The sequence below is a fragment of the Bos mutus genome, chromosome 24 (assembly GCF_027580195.1).
Source record: "Bos mutus isolate GX-2022 chromosome 24, NWIPB_WYAK_1.1, whole genome shotgun sequence".
Lineage (NCBI taxonomy): Eukaryota > Metazoa > Chordata > Mammalia > Artiodactyla > Bovidae > Bos > Bos mutus.
This window is the reverse complement of record NC_091640.1, coordinates 46,035,606-46,055,732: the sequence shown is the minus strand read 5'-3', so window position 1 is coordinate 46,055,732 and position 20,127 is coordinate 46,035,606. Positions and strand designations below refer to the sequence as shown.

Genomic DNA, 20,127 nt, shown 5'->3' with positions numbered 1-20,127 from the left:
ACACGCCATGGACTCTTTAACATACCATTTATTTTCAGTCCAGGGACTGAAAACAAAATTAAATTGGTAGTACATTAGCCAATACATTTAGTCACTATTAATTAAAAAACCCATTCAATACATACCCTTAATAGAGTGACCATTTCATCTCTATCCTCTAGAGGGTTACCCTTTATATCAGAGTACCAATTTCACCGGATTCTGCCAGGTAACTGCTTAGAGAGTTAAAGCTTAAAATAAAAACCCATCTATGTAACATTGGAAAAATACTGCTTTTCTCACACATAAACTCAAACTCCTGTCTAATCTGTATTCCTTACAGTATCTCACATAGCAGGTACAGAGCATTAATTTGCTCAAAAAGTAATTCATTCTTCCTGCACACAAAGGCTACTTCATACAAGTCATTAAAGACTAGCAACAAAATCAGTTCATTAAATGACCTATGAAAGAATGACATAAAAATGCTCATGCAATATTCACTCATGACCTCCAGAATGAGATTAATTACATCATTCCTCTTACAGGAATCACAAGCAAGTCAACACTGTTGTAGAGATTAATGCTAAGAGACTCTAAGGGAATTAACCACTTACCTATCTGGATTCACTAAGATTCCCTATTTTATATCTTACTGATATTTATGCTTTTGGCATGAAAAAAGCATAAAGATGAGGATCACTCCTGCTGCTGCTGAATCACTTCAGTCGTGTCCGACTTTGTGCGACCCCATAGACGGCAGCCCACCAGGATGTCCCTGTGGTTGCCATTTCCTTCTCCAATGCATGAAAGTGAAAAGTGAAAGTGAAGTCGCTCAGTCGTGTCCAACCCTCAGCAACCCCATGGACTGCAGCCTTCCAGGCTCGTGCATCCATGGGATTTTCCAGGCAAGAGTACTGGAGTGGGGTGCCATTGCCTTCTCAGGAGGATCACTCCTATCATCATATAAATACGGTTCTATGTTCCAAGCACATGTAACAAAACTCTAACTAGAATTCATGAAATTTTGTTTTGAATAACTAATTTTTTAAAAAGCAACTTGTTTACTATTTAATTTTTAAAACATTACCAAAAGAAACTTAAAATGGGCAAAAGCATATTCTTTCTTACACAATTCAAAAAGCAGATAGTTAACACAATTAATTTTGTGATAGATTCAAAGGTTGTTCTATAATATTCCCATTTTCAACAAAGTTAATCAGAGAAGTGTAACGTCTGAGAATTCGAATGTGCTGTCAACATTCCAACAAGCCACAAAGGGCTGTTGCAGCAGGTCTTGGGAATCAGGCAATGCGAGTAAGCACCTGATGGGTGATGGGGAAATGCCTTGGCCAACTAGCTGCATTTTAAGTTCCCTGGGCTCCAGTAGCTGCTTGTCCTCTTCACCAGTCAAGGTGAGTTAGTTTTTCCATCCACATTCGGAACTTCTCTGTCTGCCTCTGCATCTTGGAATAACAGCTCATGACCTCTTCTAGGACACTGCCTATAATGTTTCTAACACACACAGCACCCCTGCCAAGTAATCCTAAAACTTCGCTGGGCGCTCCTTCAGATCCGCCAGTATGACTGAAGTCAGTTTTAAAGGCAGTGAGGCCATTTGATAAAACGTCATTAAATCAGAAAATTGTATTTTTATGAAGACATGCTTATTCAGGAAAATGACTTAAGCATTACCAAGAACAGGCAAATAGATTCAGCAATGACAAGGAGCACTTAATTAACCAAACACAAGTAATTCTGAGAAAAATAACATGACACTACCCTTTTTTCATAGCTTCACTGAATCTGCCTAGGATTTTATATTTTGTACTATACAACTAACTACTCAAGTTTGAAAGTATCAGTAGCTTTCAAACTTGCTAAACATAAAGACCTGGAATGGTATAACAAACACCAAAACGTAGGCAGCTCCCAGGCATAGGTTTGTTTTAAGCCCCCTGGGTGATTCCAGTGTACAACCCTGACTGAATATCACTGTATCCCTGAATATTTTCACACCATGACTTTAAAATTCTAAAAGGTGTTTTAACAGCTGACCATAATAAGTCAGTATAAATAATTCTGTTAATTGATTTTCATCAACTACTCTTAAGTTAAAAAAAATTGTTTTCCTTATGGAAAAACCACATAAAGGATATACAAAATCCATGTATACTGCTGTGTAATATTTTTTATAAACCCTGGTTTATGCAAGGTACTAAAACATATATCTCAAAAAAAAAAAGTTTTGTGGTTAAGTTTTGGATATACAAATCATATTCTGCTCTTTTAGAGAGCACATTAATGGCTCTGAGTTGTCCTGCAGTAGACAAATCTGTTTCCACATGATCCAGCACTTTTCAAATGTGTGAACAGTGTACACCTATTAATATCAAGTAGAACAGTGGTTTCAGAGGATTTCTGTTTTAGGATATGCTCTTCTATATACAGTGTTTTATCCTTGAACTAGGCCAGATTAGTTTTGGTTTGGGTCCCAAATACTTTGGGTTTCTAGTAAAACTAATTATACTGAACTCTTTTCTTCGGGTAACTATTAAAAATGTTACCTCCTCAGATCACTCTTGCCTATGCTACCTAATATAGCTATTCTACCCCATCTCTAGTTCATTTTTATCTGAACTCTTATATCTTGCTTTATTATTATTCATAATGTATATTCCTACTTGAGAGCATATGATGAATTCATTTATTATCTGTCTCCTCAAAAAAGATGATGTTCCACGAGGGCAGACATGTTTCATTCACTGTTGCATTCCCAATGCTGCATAGCAGGTGTCCAAACTTTGCTGAATGAATGAATGATGGAATCAATCAAGCTTGGCCTTATACCATCTACCTATATCAAGAAGTCTTTATAAAGAACTGCCCCCATGAAATGCTCTATTATATTTATCCCAGAATATTTCTGAAAATATAGTTTACTTTATCTCATAGTGGCTTTTTATGAATAGGCAAAAGAAAAGTTTCCCAGGTCTCAGTATCAAGAAATGCAGTGTTTCTCTTATATTAAGAAAACTGCTTATATCATGCCACCTCACCTCTACTCAATGCCTAAAAGGCTACAGGACAAACTTTGAGCCCAATTCTACCTAGCAAATAAAAACTTCATCAAGTTTATTGTTACCAACTTTTCCCTCTAACTTCATTTTATTCCTCCACCCCTGATTACTCCATTCCATGCCCTCTCTCCACATTAAAAAAAAAAACCACCTTATTTATAAGTAAACGTCTTCAAGAAGGACATACCTTTCCCCAAAGTATAACACATTCAGCTTATGGAGAAACTAAAAGGAGTTTGAAGTATATTAAACTTTCTTTAAACAGTTTATATCCATTATAAGTGCTGGGTAAACTGTAGTGTACAGGACAGGAATTTATACAACTACTTTGATGTTTCAGATTCTGGTGCTGCTTATTTTTCAGTATTTAAAAGCTGAATTCAACAAAATGGTATGAGAACACTTGTGCTAAGGACAGCAAGATAAGATGCAGCCTTATAAAGATGACTACCAGCAAAACGCACTAAAAGCAAAGACATTTTAAAGTCTAAAAAGACGACGCAATTACACATGTCAAAACAAACAGGATGTACAATACCGAGTATGAACCCTAACATATAAACCACGGGCCCTGAGTGATGACGTGTCAGTCTAGGCACAAACGTCCCGTTTTGTGCAGGTGCTGCTAGTGGAGGAGGCTGCACGCAGGTGAGAAGGGGAATAAATGGGAAATCTCCTTACCTTCCGTTTTATTCTGCTGTGAACCTACAATTGCTCTGAAAAATACATCTAAAAAAAGAAAACCAACCAGGGACCATATTCTCATCTTAAACACACCTATGTCCTTTTAACACTAAAATATATCCTACTTTGAGAAAGACATATCAAAAGCAAAGTTTATGCTTTTGCATACACGAAGTTTTTAAGGGCACTCACCTAAGGAAATAAATTAGGAAGAACAGGCTGAAAACAATACCTCGGTGCTTTAACATTAGAGATTGTCAAAGAATATCCACCAGTAACATTTCAAAGCTTCTAAATTTAAGGTAACATTATCTGGACACTGTAGTATTGAGGAGATCACATTTAAACAATGCATGCTTTTAATAAAATCACTTAAATGGATAAAAATTTATAATTGCTCATGTTTGCTAATTTATAAAGACTGTGCTGTGGTTTTTATAATTAAGAACATTTTAAAAAACGAGACTGTACTGTTCAGAACTTAACTGAAGCAGACTACAATGATTTTTAGCTATGGGAGACTTCACATATCACTGCTTAACTGACTGAGTAGTTCTCAGTCTGGCTGCCCAATGTCATCACCAGGGAGTTTAAAAATGCTGGTACCTTTATGCTAAGTGAAATAAGTCAGAGAAAGACAAATATTGCATGATCACACTTGCATGTGCAATCTTAAGAAAACCAAACTATAAAAGCACAAGAGTAGTTTGGTGGAGAGTACAGAGTGCAGCAAGAATGAGTTAAGGTGATCAAAGGGGACGGACTCCCAGTTGTATAAGACTAAGCTCTAGGGATTTAATACACCATAGTGACTATAGTTAACAATACTACATCATATATTTGAAAGAAGACAACTTCCTAATACATAAATCGTAAGTATACAAATAAGAGGTGTGTTAGCTAACCCTATGCTAATAAATTTCACAATATATACATTTAGGAGAAGGGGACAACAGAGAATGAGATGGTTGGATGGCATCACTGACTCAATGGACCTAAGTCTGAGCAAGCTTGGGGAGTTGATGATGGACAAGGAAGCCTGGCGTACTGCAGTCCATGGGGTCACAAAGAGTCGGACAAGACTGAGAGACTGAACTGAACTGACATTTATTAAATCAATACCTTATATACCTTAAATTTATACAATGTCATATGTCAATTATGTTTCCAAAAAGCTGGGGAGAAAATGCTGATGCCTGGGTCAGATCCAGAGATTCTGATTTAACAAGTCTGGAATGGAGCCTGGGCATTGTAAGTTTTAAGTGCTCCCCACTCAAGTGATTCTAACACACAGCCAGACTGAAAACTGCACAAGATACTACGTTCTTTGTTTGCATTTACTAATCACTGCTTTCAGGCAGTTTTCACCTGATTACACAGTCTTGGTATTTTGTTATCAATGTATTTAATGAGTCTCCTAAACAGCTGCCAAAATACAATCAGATTTTAAATTATGGCCATGGGGCTTTCAGTCACCTCATATTCAAACAGGAAACAGGTTACAGGATTCCCAACCTGGGTTTGGGGTCTCATCTTCCACTGCAAGTCCCTACAGCTTAAATTAATAATAAAATTTTTCAAGTAATTCATCCCTCAGTAGGTTACAAACCCTTACAAATCAATTTTAAACAAAAGTGTAGCAAGAGGAAAATGTGCAAAGAACATGAATAGATTGTTTACCAAAAGAATACAAATGGCCAGTATGATTTTTCAACTTCATTAGTGATCAAAGAAATACAAATTAATGCCAAGATACAATTCTTTCATCAAACCAGCAACATTTTCATAAACACTCAAAAGAGAGAAAATAATGCAACCAACACTTAAGCTCCTGGATAAAATAAACTCAATAAAGTCTTAAAGAGTAGTTTGGCAGTATGTGTTGAGAGACTTAAAAGTGTTCATACCCTTCTTCATAATAGCAAAAGCTAAAAACAGCCCAAAGGCCAACATTCGGGAAGTTATTTTATAGTTAGATAAATTATTCAAAATCCACACATGGTTTTAGGGAGACCATTGTGTTTTGGTTAAATGTTCAAAATGCAATATTAGAGGGAAAGAAAAGTACACATAGTATGACCAATTCTCTTATCTATTATGGAAGGCGATACTCTTAAATGTTAACATAAACAGGATTTTAATCTTAGACTTCACATTTTTCTATTTTCAAATTTTTCTACGAAGGATTTACTACTTAAAGAAAAATTTTTTTCATTTCCAAGAGTTAAATGATCAGGCACAATAAGTCTCTACATAGGAAAAACTGTAAGGTAAAACTATAACTAATCATGAGGGATTTCACTGTATAAATAATTGTGGTGAGTTGTGAATGCTGAGATCCTAGCTTCAGGAGGGCTGAGCTGCTCCAGCCTGACTACAAAGGATTAAGGACTCAGATGATCTTAGGTGTCCTCTACAGCCTGACATTCTCCAAAATAGACCAATTAGATTTTCTAAATGCAAACCAACTGACCCTTACCTACCAAGATGGATACTATTTTTGAGCCTCAGTCCGAGTAGTCACTTACATGGTGCACTACTAAACTACACAAAAGTAGGTCATTATAGCCAAGATAAGATGAAGCTACAGGCTTTCCAGGTGGCACAGTGGTAAAGAATCTGCCTGACAACGTAGGAGACACAGAAGACATGGGTTTGATCCCCGGGTTGGGAAGATCCCCTGGAGTACGAAATGGCAACCCACTCCAGTATTCTTGCCTGGAAAACACCATGGACAGAAGAGTCTGGTGGGCTATAGTCCATGGGGTTGCAAAGAGTCAGACACAAGTGACCAACTGAGCACACACACACAAGATAAAGCTACTGTGAGGTTTATTGTATACTAAATATTTACGAAAAACATGTCACTGGAAAAACTTTTCTCTGCTGCCCACCCTCAATGATGCACATAAGCTGCTCTATTCAGAGAATTTATGAATTGAAGTCTGATGTCTGTTACTCACATTCACTAAAATAAAAATGTCCTGGGAGAGTTCCACGACCATCCAGTGGTTAGGACTCCATCCTTTCAATGCCAAAGATTTGCATTCAATCTCTGATCAAGGAACTAAAATCCCACAAGCCATGTGGCACAGCCAAAACAAAACAAAAAACAAAAATTCCCTGCGAGAGCAGACTTTATATATCTAGTTTCAAAGTGATTTTACAGAAAAACTGATGTCTCTCACAACCCGTGAAGAAGTAACGCTCCAATAATAAAACTGCAAAGAATGATTAATAATATAAAAAGATCATCTATAAATGAGATACTCAATAAAAACCTTGAAAACTCAAAACCACCATACACTATTTTCACATTAATATCCACTATGAAACACTCTATTTTTGCTCATCTCTAAATCCCCCAAATGAAAGAACTGCCAGAGTTATCTTGATATGATACTTCCAGATTCTTAAAAGAGAAATATATCAATAGTTTTGAAAACTTCAAGGAGAGAATGACCTAGTGTGGATACAAAGCTGCCTGTCAGCTAAATGCTAACTAAGACAACAAAACCACTTTGTAAACATCTGTGATCCAAATATCAAACTCAATTATTATGCATCACCAGGTACTATGTAAGTCTGCAACATTATTTTCACTCTTTAAAAGAAAATGCATTAATTGTTAAATTGTTTGGCGTAAGTTAACATTTAGCATAATTCCTTCAGTGTTTAAACTGCTGCCAAACAAAGTTTATAAAGCACTTCTGAACTACTAAAATTATTTGCATCTTAATGAAAGTGTAAAGCAAGAATATCAGTTTTTATTCTCCCTCTTCGTTTCCATTCTGTATAAATCGAGCATTCAAATTCCAGATCCCAAGAGATTCATTGTTAGACATGTCCAGTTTAAGTTCACCTGAATGTCCACAGTGCTGCACTCATGTTTCAAGTCAGCTCACAATTTATCCTACCTTTACAATCTATGTGACTTTTCAGCAACTGCCTTGCAATTAGGGCAGAGTGTATCCCTCCTGCCCCAAAGTTATAATGTGACTCAAGAAAATGAGGTACACATAATTATGACAACAGAAAAGGCCAATGTCAAAATTTTTCAGGGATAACAATGTGGATAGTTGAAATGAACTTCCTAATATTTAAACTTAAGCTGTTCTATCTTTGTCACTTTGCATAATTCTAGGAAAGACCATTCATAGCTGCTCATGCATACAGCATCTTCAGAAACTGTGGTGTGCAGCCCAGATAGTCATAGAGTGGCCCTGCACCTTACCTACCATTTGGTTCTCCATGATTACTCTACATAGTCTGAAAACTCTACATATTTTCAAAACAAACTAAATTATAGATACAGATAATTTACTTTGGTGTTTTGGTTGGTATACAATTCAGAACAGACAAGAAATAGATGACTGGCATTTTAGAAGTTTTAGATACTGGTCAAGGTAGTCAATTAGCAGAGGGGTTTGGAAAACATGAACAAAGCACACCTAATCTATATAAGCCCAACAGGGAGAACGTCCTTGAAGGTATTTCTCATGCTATCTCTACAATGGGGTCTATCTTCAAAGAGAATTTTTGCTCACCCACCTTCTCCGTTTCCATAAAAAGACAAAGAAGCATTGGGCAGTTACATAAAAATCTGTTTAGTGAGTGGAATTAAGCACTGTATCAAGAGATCCATTATGATCATGAGTAGTAGATTAGTACAGGACCTAAGAATGCATAAACGACTGTATGGTTGTTAATAGGCTTTCCTTAAAACACTAAATATAAAATTTAAATATACCTGCCTTAAAACAACCCTAATGTCTGCTTCTCTCATGCAGTCAACTGCTGGGCTTCAATTAAACCCTCTCTCCCAGTAATTAATTCAATAGATATTAAAACAGTAAGCATGTCCAACAATTGTTAGGAACACATTTAATATACTATATGAATGATACTTTTATTGTAAGTTGAATACCTATAAAATCGTTCTTGTTACTGAGTTTCTGTAAGTTTGGTTAGTTATAGATTTAATTAACCAATATGATTTTTCTTGAAATATTCTTCGTATATCAGCAATATGCTGATGTATAGAATCAGAAACCTTTCAAAAAACTAGGAGAAAAAAAGTCACCCATAAAACTTTGAAAACCAAAACTTCCCCCTCTTTACCATAGCAACAAATAACACTGCCATGATCTATTACATGCTGACTACTTTACAGAATGTTCCTAATCGAAAGTCTCTTCAACAATGAGAATTCACCCAATTAAGGACAGTTCAGATCTCATTTTTCTTCCAGTAGAAAATCTCAAGACTGCCTTCATAGTACACAGTATCAGACAAAGTAATATAGAGAAAGCCGATTATGTCAAACATGTAATAAATTACAGACTCATATCAATGAGAGCTGGAACAGTGGATTTCTACTGAACTTTTTAAACTCGGGGGTGTTGAGGGGGAAATTTTGCAAAAAACATTCTTTTCAAATGCAAGTGACAACAAGCTAATCATGCACTGAATGAGGGAGAAGGGGAATACATAAAACTACTGTTTTATCAGGAACAGTTATTAGAAACCTTTAACAAAAGATAGAACATGTTATTTCAGACACCATCAGCTTGAGTGCAGTGGCTATATAATAAAGCAAGGTGCCTATTCCTGAGGAATATGTACTTGGTAATAACACTGAACAGTGAGTATTAGATCTAAGCAGTGCTAGAAAGGCAATGATGGGAGTTCAGGTAGTGGGTTACAGAGAAAGACTTGTGAGAAATTCCATTCTTTAAAAATAATCTTGTCCCTATCATTAATTTTTTTTTTTTTTCCGGGCTGATGTGCTAAAGTGCACTAGAAACCTCAGAACAGATTTTTAAATTGGCGTGTCTTGTTAACACACTGCAGTCTTCAAATTTACATAGAGCTGCAGGTCTCCTGGATTTTTTTCAAGTGTCACTCATCTAACTGAGCCCAAGAGCTGAGAAATGCCATGAGGTGCTCTACAGTCAGTTTAAAAAACATCCTCTACCTGGTATCTCTGCAGTGATTGTCTTGCTGCTCCCTGAAACCTCTTCATCATCATCTGATGAGCTCGTGCTTGAGTCACAAGTCAGGTCACTATCACTGGTACTACTGTCCTGCAACAGGTTATACTTCTTCCGTGCAGCAGCCTCCCGTTTCTGCCTCAGTAGCCTGATTCTCTCCTTGTGCTTTTGGCTCCGATGACCTTTAACCTTGGCAACTCGGCCATTCTGTTTATCACTGGATTGCCGGTTTTTCTTGGCAGCCATGGTGGATGTTTCACTTTCAGATCGTGACCGGCGAGACTTACGCCCAACTGTGGCACCAGACACTCCGGAAGGGTCTCCTTCTACCGCTGTTTCTGCCTGGGAGGGTTCATTCTCCTCTGCAGAAGACAATGTATCTGAATCGGCCAGGTGGCCGCTAGAGGAAGGGGAAAGCATACAGTGGTTAGAGGAATCACTCTCGTAAACTCGGCCAGTTGTCGGCTTGTCACTCTCTGTGGATGCTAACTGAGACTCAGAAGAGTCCCTTCTCAGTTCCATCAACAAGCAGGGCATTGAAGAAAGAACTGTAGAATCCACCACACCATCTTTTGGAACTTGAGATTCCAGTTCCACAGATCCATCTTCCTCCTTAGCTGTCTCTTGTTCAGATGTTTTTGGTGGCACTTCAGACTCAATAAGTTCTTCAACTTTTCCCACTGCCTCCTCCATCTTCATTTCAGATTTTCGAGTTAATTCATGGAGCAGTCTAGGAAACTATGTCAAAGATGTAACAGGAAACCAACCTGTACAAAAACACACAAAAATCAATAAACAGAAATGGCAGATCACTGAATCAACATAACATTCCTACCTTTCTAAGTGGATAGTAAAAGTAGCCATCATATGGGCCTTTAAAATATATGTATCTATTAATTGCTCGAACAAGTCAAATTCAAAGGACTTAATGCAACCAAATACTGGCATACATGGCTACTAAAAATGGCACAATATTAATCTTCTATTACTCAACTTGCAAGGCCAGCAAGCAACCAAACAAGTATTCTCAACTTTAAAACTTTATTTAAAGTGTTCAAGAAAAGGATCCTCAAAACTTTGATATAGGTAGCACACATTTTTAACTAATATAAATGCTTCAAAAAATTGATCTAGAACAAGTTAACTGGAATGATTACTTTTATGTTCCAACCTTCAAAGAAAAGAAGCAAGGGAGAGAGCTACAGGGGAGTGACATCAAATGCACATCTTCGTTAAAGGGAAAAAACCCATCAATTACGTGCATCTGACAAGTGAACAAAAATAATTATGTGATCAAAGCTGTCTGCCATTTTGCTCAATAGGAGCTGCTCTAGACAGGCATTAAGCCGAAAAACCTCAATCTGTTGTTTCATCTGTTCTTCCTAGTTCCCGTAAACCTTTCATCACACCGAAAACGAGTCTAGTCTATGTTTTGTTTCATAAACAATAGCCACTAAATACAGATAAACTACTTTGTGAACCCAGAAAACCTAATACTCTCTATTTTAAGAATGACTTAAAGGGTTTAAAAGAAAACACCCTACACACGCATTATCCACCTCCTATGCTAGCTTCAGAACCTAATATCTTTCCCCCACTGTGTGTGCTACAACTCCACTTACTCATAAGAGAAACAGGACATAATCTTTAACCACGAGAGTTGTGACCAATACAGCACGAAGTTCATTAACTGGTAGTTTTAAAGAGAATGCTAACAATGTATAAGGCAAGTAGTATGTCACCCTGAACAACTGATGATAAAGAAGGCAATTATCATAATGTCCCACAAGTCACAGAGAGACACAAACATTAAGCTACATGGTGTTAGTAAAGGTTCAATAAGACATCATTCCATAGAGTTCCCTTGATAGTTCACTATGTGGCAGACAGCAGCAGGAGGATAACTGAAAAACCCTTTCATTGATCTAATATGACAAAGTCTACTTTTTGCTTACTATAAACATATAAACATAAATGTTCTACTATCTGTTACTTTTCTCCCCGCTCAGCTCCTGTTCTTAGCTGCTGACAACACGGGCATTCTGCGGCTTCCCTGGTAAAGAACCCACCTACCAAAACAGGAGACACGGGTTCAACTCCCGATCCAGGAAGATCCCACGTGCTACAGAGTAACTAAGCCCAAAGCACCACAACTACTGAGCCTGGGCTTTAGAGCCCAGGAGCTGCAACTACTGAGCCCTCGCGCCACAACTTCTGGAACCCACAGGCCCTCGAGCCCGTGCTCTGCAACAAGAGAAGCCACCACGAGGAGAAGCCTACGCACTCCAACTAGAGTAGCCTCAGCTCGCCACAACTAGACAGCCCGAGCAGCAAAGACCCAGCACAGCCAAGGAAATAAAGAAAACAAGCCTTACACATTCACGAAAATCAGAACATTCACGACCACTGGGAACATTTATAAATTAAAAATCCCATGGGACTTCCCTGGCAGTTCAGTGGTTAAGACTCCACACATTTCCACTCCAGGGGGCCCAGGTTCGATCCCTAGTTGGGAAACCAAGATCCCACATGCCACAACCAAAACAAAAAAGTATAAATATATCTGTATCATAATTAATTTTTGAGCTGAAAGAAAAATAGCATAAACGTCTTTGCAAACACCACTCCAAAAGGAATGTAACACCACTGAAAGCCAACAGAGGGAGTAAAAGTTAAATTAACAAACTGCCAGTGTCCTGAATGAAGCATGCTGACAGAAAAGAGAAAAAAAAAAAAAAAATAAAATATTTATAGATATGCAATATCCTCTGGTAAGAGGAATAAAACAAGGTTTTCTAACTGAATAAACATGAGAGTTGACTCTTCTGCAGATTATAAAGTTATATACTCTAGAATAAAATTCTTCTTAAATATCAGAAAAGACACTAAAATGAAAAATAAATCTGTTAAAATGATCTTTAAAACTCTTGCTTCTTCAAGCAAATAAATTATGTGGATAGCACAAATAAATATAGACTGTTTCTCCTTGTAAGAAAACATAACAATTATCAATTTCTTTCAATATGACACATCAACCTTTCAAGTTCCTTAAATTTTAAGTATTGAGATTTACAGTGGCTTCTGTTTCCTAAAAAAGCAACCAGTATTGCAGGCGAAACCACTTAAATATGTCCATATTAATCACAAACACTGGCATCAACCATAAATAGAACATCATGGTATGCCCATATGATGTGGCCATAAAGGATAAAAAAATTCTCTATACACTAATATGGAGCACTTTCTAATACATAACATTAAATGAAAAAAGATACATTATACCATTAATGTAAAATGAACAAAATTATATGAGTTTGTCTGTACACACACAGAAATCTCTGGAAGGACTGTAAAGAGAGTAACACCAGCTGCGCTGGCAAGGAAAGAGAGTGACTGAGGCACAGGAGTCAAAGACTTTTTGCTGTCCAAGAGTTTTGTACCTCTTGAATTTTGTATCCCATACAACTCTACTCAAAACTCCATTCTAACATAAAAGTCTACTGAAAGTCTTCTGAAGGAAAAAAGGACTGGTGTTTTTTCTGCTCAGGACACCAATTACTATTTAGGTCATATTTAGTCAGTTAATTCTATTAGAAGTTCTCTCCATAGTGGAATTTGGTTGTAATTCATAAAACAAGGAAAAAAGTAAAACAAAGTAGAAATAAAAACTCTAACAAAATTCTCTGCAATGGAATAAAGATGAAGTATCCAAAACACCAGGGGAAAAGATGTCATATGCACATATTAATCCTCCCAAACAGATTATTTACTGCATATATGGTTTTCAATCAGGGGGGAAAAAGTGGGATTTTCCTGGTAGAGGCAGTCAAATGTAGCTGGCAGTAGAAATGATAAAATTATCAAATGGGAGTTGCATCTTTGAGATAAAAGACTCTCAACCCTCTAGTTTAATGTTCAGAGGGTTTTTCAGTGAATGTACATTCAAGTATGAAATCCACAACAATTAGCATTTATCCTATTAGAACAGCATTCCCACCCCCCATGCTATTCTTCCCTCCCATCTAAAGGTTATCAATCCCCTTCTGTGTATATGTATATATGTATACACTGTAAATGTTATTACAACCTGCTGCTGCTGCTGCTAAGTCACTTCAGTCGTATCCGACTCTGTGCGACCCCACAGACGGGAGCCCACCAGGCTCTCCGTCCCTGGGATTCTCCAGGCAAGAACACTGGAGTGGGTTGCCATTTCCTTCTCCAATGCATGAAAGTGAAAAGTGAAAGTGAAGTTGCTCAGTCGTGTCCGACTCCTATCGACCCCATGGACTGCAGTCTACCAGGCCCCTCCGTCCATGGGATTTTCCAGGCAAGAGTACTGGAGTGGGTTGCCATTGCCTTCTCCTATCCCCTATCCCCTCTCATCTCTCTAGAACCTTACATTATGATTATTCCTTGGCACTTATCAACCTCTCACACTCAACTAGACCATCTGTTCATTCATTCACTCACTCATTCATTAAAAAAATAAGTAATCTACTTCTGCCTATCACTTCAACCTCACATCTCCCATCTCCTCCTCCAGGGAACTCTTCTCTTCTTTCACATCCAACTATTAACAGAGCTGTCCAAACTTTTTCCTCTATTTTCTTACCTCTCACATTCCCTCTCCAACCAAATCTCACCTGACATCTGCTTCTATCAAACCAGTAACAGTTCTTCCCAAGATCATGAATGACCCCCATATCTCTGAATCCGACACAGATCTAACCTAATGTCTAAGCATCATTCTACGCCTCACCACTCTCTTCTCCTGAAACTGTGCTTCTTTGGCTTCAGGTTTCCCTATCTTACTTCTGGCTGCTCTTTCCCGGCCTGCTTTGTAAGGTTAACCTCCTCTAACGCATCCCGCAGTCATTAGCCCCGGGGCTGGTCTTCTTCCCGCCCACCAAAGTGAGCTACCCTCCACTCAGTTTCCACTCATAATCTTGTTTTTCCATCTTAGACTTTCTCTGAACTCTATTCCAGTCTTCTCAAGCATCCACTTGACATTTAGATTCACAAAGATAATCAGTTCACCGTAACCCATCTCTTTACTACCCTACTCTGCTCCTTCTCTAGCCTTCCCCAGCTCAGTCAACAGCACTACTACTATCTCAGCTGCTTATGTCAAAAACCTGAGGGTTATCCTCAACAGTGCCTTCTCCTTTATTCACTGCATCCCATCACTCACTAATTTCTATCAACCCTGCATCCTCAGATTACTAGTTTGTCCACTACTGTCTCCACTGTTAACCACTCTAAACACAATCGCTACCATTTATTTTTCAATGGGATGATTGACAATCAACTCTTGACTCTGTATTCAGTCTTGCTCCTACCCACCAACCTATTTTTCATACAGCAGGCAGAACAGTATCTATACAAGGCAAATTTGACATGCTTATACGGGAAAGTTTTTACTTTTTTTAATATTTCACATACTTTCTATAAATATTTTTAAAATATACTGTAAGGTTGGGGTGGCAAGATGGGGTGGGAAGGAGGGAGAGATAACCAAGAGGAGAGAGAAGTTAAAGGCAACCTGAGCTTTGCTGATGCTTTTCTCTCCCCCTTTAAAAGAACTGTATGCAATTTCAAAACCTAGCTGTCAATTTTGGACAATGAAAATGTAGCATTTTATTAGTCTTATACTAATTAAGAAAGTAAAACAAAAGAAGATGAGGACAGGTGGAAAAGTTAAAGCATGGAAAGGTCCGCTCTGAGGAGACAGTGAAGTGATAAGCATCAGAGTGAATAAGGGGCTTCCCTCGTGGTCTAGTGGTTAGGAGTCCACCAGCCAATGCAAGGGACACAGATTTGATCCCTGGTCCACGAGGATCCCACATGCCGCAGAGCAACTAGCCCCATGTGCCACAACTACGCGGTCAGTGCTCTGGAGCCCGAGAGGCGAGACTACTAAAGTCCACACAATCTAGGGCCCACGCTCCACAGCAGGAGGAGCCACCGCCAAAAGAAGCCCGCATGCTAGAGGAGCCCCGCTGCTTACAGCAACAAGAGAAAGCCCTCGCACAGCAACGAAGACCCATCACAGCCAAAAATAAACAGATCCTTTTTAAAAAACAAGTAAATGAGGCTACTAGGAAAATCTGGAGGGAGTTTGTATTATAACAGACCTCAGCAAAGCATAATACAAGGTGAAAAAGAAAGCAGGTTTGGGGGTTTGTGAAAAATGGAAAAGGGTTTAACACATGCTACAGAAAATCTGACAAAATAAAACTCCTAAGTACAATGATTTATATAGCGTGAAAGAGAATTCACAATACTCATTTTCTAGAAACCATTAACACAAACAAGCTAAAATGTGATTGTTCTTCCCTACTCAAAACCTCTGTCAAAAAGACAAAAAAACCCTCTATTCATATCTCCAGTTTCATCTTGGGCCACTCACACCCTAGGTCTCTTCAGCCTAGAGAGAATGTCACAAAAACAGTTTTTTTTTAGATTGCTGGCCTTTCCCACTCATTCTGTGCCTTACCTCTTGCTGGGTACTCTTTACACCTTATCAGAATAAATACTGCTTCCTTGGGGATAGCCAGGGGCACCTTACAGACTAATAAGATCCCTGGTACGTACACAAATTATATACTGATCATTCTTCAGGACACTTTGCTTAACTGTAGTTAACTAACTGTGTCACTGTTTAATGTCCATCCCCCATATATTAACAGCAAATTAAATAACCACCCCCACCAGCTGATTGTCCCTATGATTAACAAGCAAAAGAGAACACAAGGCAAAAATTATGATCAAAACAAAAGGTGTCATTCTAGTCTTGCATGGCTCAAAGACAAACATAATGGGAATTTGTGGAACTTTTCTTCTGACTGCAAATTTCTCTAGGAAGTTGAAAGCAAGGTGGTTAGTAAGGATGAAACAAGGTGGTGGGGAGGCTGATCACAGGACTGGGGTGAAACAGCAGTGAGAAAGTCCAGAAACTAGGGGAGTATAGCATATGATCTCCAGACAATAAGGACCCACTTCACGGGCTGAAACCATGAATTTAAAGCACCATGAAAGCTCCAAGGTACACATGATGTGTCTTCTCCTTTCAAGTCCAACTGTGTAAGTCTAAACGCAGAGGGAGAAGTTGGATTTAACCAGAACTGTACTTTCACCAAGCAAGTAAAACTCAAGAAAAAGCAAGACTGTGTAAAATGTTATGATTTTAACGTTCTAACATTAAGAAGGTATAGGGTAGTGAAAATGCAGTGAACCTACAGAATGGACATGCCAGTGGAGTAAGGGTATACACTGAACTGGAAAGACGGAAGGTGTTAGTCCAAAAATACTGAAGGAAACTGAGATTACAGAAGGGTCGTGAGACTGGAGAAGGAAGTGGCAACCCACTCCAGCATTCTTGCCTAGAGAATCCCGCACACAGAGGAGCCTGATGGGCTGCTGTCCATAGGGTCGCACAGAGTCAGACGTGACTGAAGTGACATAGCATGCATGCATGCAACAAGACCTAAAACAGTGCTGCGATAGTGGCTCAGCTGGTAAAGAATCTGCCTGCAATGTGGGAGACCTAGGTTCGATCCCTGGGTTGGCAAAATCCCCTGGAGAAGGGAAAGGCTACCCACTCCAGTATTCTGGCCTGGAGAATTCCATGGACCATATAGTCCATGGGGTCCCAAAGAGTCAAACACGACTGAGCAACTTTAAGACAATGGCACAGCCCAAGGACATGACATAAACTGATTAGAACTAACTAGGTCCAAGATGTAGTGGCGCGGCTGTGAAGAATCTGTTTGCCAAAGCAGGGGACTCAAGAGAGGTGGGTTTGATCCCTGAGTCAAGAAGATCTCTCGGAGTAGGAAAGGGTAACCCACTCCAGTATTTCTGCCTGGAAAATTCCACGGACAGAGGAGTCTGGTAGGCTACAGTTCACGGGTGGCAAAGAGTAGGACACGACTGCGCACACACACATGGACTGCAGGCTGCCCGGGCTCCTCTGTCCATGGGGATTTCCCAGGCAAAAATACTGGAGTGGGTTGCCATTTCCTTCTCCAAGGGATCTTCATGACCCAGGGATCGAACCCACAACTCCTGCATCAGCAGGTGGACTCTTTACCACTGAGTCACCAGGAAAGCAGAACCCTCAGTATACACTCACCGTAACACATCAGCATGACAGATGACACACCCACAGGCGCCATGACAGTTCCAAGGCTTACCACAAAAGGTGCCCAATTCCTGGAAATGCCCACCCCTTTCCCAAAATGGCTACAATACTCTTCCCACTCATTAGCCTATGAAATTACCCACCCCTATAAAATCTTACAACCCCATACCCTGGTGCCTGCCTCTCTTGCCTTCTGAGATGGCCAACACTCATAAATCTTCTCTTTACTATGGCTCACTCTTGAATTCTTTCCTGCATCAAAGCCAAGAACCCACACTGGGCAGCCAACCCATGGACTCACATGAGACCTGGGAAGTAACTATCCTCTCGCACCTCACTATCCCGCAACAGTGCTACTCAAAGTGCTATCCCTGAATGACTGGCTTCAACGAGGGAACTGTAGACATTATGAAACTGATCAGAGGCTTATAGCAATTTGATACTGTCATGACAAACAAACAGCATTTTAATTTTCTAGTATCTGATTTTGAATATTTTACCCCCAAAATCCACCAATGATGGAATGGGAATAAAAATACAACAGACAGTTCAAGAAACATAGGTTATAGTATGACTATGGATAACTATGGATATAAGTGGCTGAAGTAGGGTAGAAAACAAAACCATTATGGGAACTGAGTGGGTAGTGTCAGAAGACTCATCCATGTGTATCCTGAAGTGGCCAAGAATTAAGACAAAAGTAATAATGGACAAAATGACACTAATCAAGGAACAAAAATCATTTCAATATAAAGGAGTCAGTGGCTAAAAGAACACAGCAGTATAGGGATAAATGAAAGAGAAAAATCATTTGAAAAGTGGCAATGAGGAACAAGTAGATCATCTACCCTCCTTCTCCAGACCAGAGGATAAGGGCTAAAGGAGAAAAAACACAGCCACCCCTTACAAGGTGAAGCAGTGCCTTCCCCTCTGGGGAAAGCCAGATTTCTATTAGTATCAGAAGGTAGAGGGCCCTAGGGCCCTCACGCCTAGAGCCAGAGTTCCACAAGAGAAGCCACAGTTTCTATCATGAACAGTATGAAAAGGCAAAAAGACACGACACTGAAAGATGAACCCCCCAGGTCACAAGGTATCCAATATGCTACTGGAGAAGAGCAGAGAAATAGCTCCAGAAAGAATGAAGAGGCTGAGCCAAAGCAGAAACTACGGCCACTTGTAAGTAAAGTCCGATGCTGTAAAGAACAATACTGCATAGGAACCTGGAATGTTAGGTCCATTAGTTAGGTTAGGTTAACTGAAATTCGCTCAGTCGTGTCCAACTCATTGCGACCCCATGGACTATATAGTTCATGAAATTCTCCAGGCCAGAATACTGGAGTGGGTAGCCTTTCTCTTCTCCAGGGGATCTTTCCAACCCAGGGATCGAATCCAGGTCTCCCACACTGCTGGCAGATTCTGTACCAGCTGAGCCACAAGCCACAAGTTAGGTCCATGAATCAAGGTAAAATGGAACCGGTCAAACAGGAGATGGCAAGAGTGAACATTGACATTTTAGGAATCAGTGAAATGGACAGGAATGGGCAAATTTAATTTAGAAGACCATTATATCTATTACTGTAGGCAAGAAACCCTTAGAAGAAATGGAGTAGCTCTCAGTCAACAAAACAGTCCAAAATGCAGTACTTGGCTGCAATATCAAAAATGACAGAATGATCTTGGTTCGTTTCCAAGGCAAAGCATTCAACATCACAGTAATCCAACTCTATGTCCCAACCACTGATGCCGGAGAAGATGAAGTTAACGGTTCCATGAAGACCTACAAGACCTTCTAGAACTAACACCAAAGAGATGTCCTTTTCATCACAGGGGACGGGAATGCAAAAGTAGGAAGTCAAGAGATACCTAGAGTAACAGGTAAGTTTGGCCTTGGAGTACAAAATGAAGCAAGGCAAAGGCTAACAGAATTTTGCCAAGAGAACGCACTGGTCATAGCAAACGCACTCTTCCAACAACACAAGAGACGACTCTACAAACGGACACCACCAGATGGTCAATACTGAGATCAGATGATTATATTCTTTGCAGCCAAAGATGGAAAAGCTTTATACAGTCAGCAAAAACAAGACCTGGAGCTGACTGTGGCTCAGATCATGAACTCTTTATCACAAAATTCAGATTTAAATTGAATAAAGTAGGAAAAACCACCAGGCCATTCAGGTATGACCTAAATCAAATCATTTATGATTGATTATACAGTGGAAGTGACAAATAGATTCAAAGGATTATA

General features: G+C 39.2%; 1 protein-coding gene across 5 annotated transcripts in view; it reads right to left on the bottom strand.

Annotated features, from left to right (window-relative positions):
• Positions 1–20,127, bottom strand: part of ARK2N (arkadia (RNF111) N-terminal like PKA signaling regulator 2N) — an 85,619-nt gene that overhangs the window by 37,856 nt on the left and 27,636 nt on the right. For all 5 annotated transcript variants that reach the window (XM_070361848.1, XM_070361849.1, XM_070361851.1 and 2 more), the window contains exon 2: positions 9,721–10,503. In XM_070361848.1, the coding sequence (XP_070217949.1) occupies positions 9,721–10,435 (715 nt within the window). In that variant the 5' untranslated portion in view covers positions 10,436–10,503. The remainder of the gene's footprint in view (positions 1–9,720; positions 10,504–20,127) is intronic.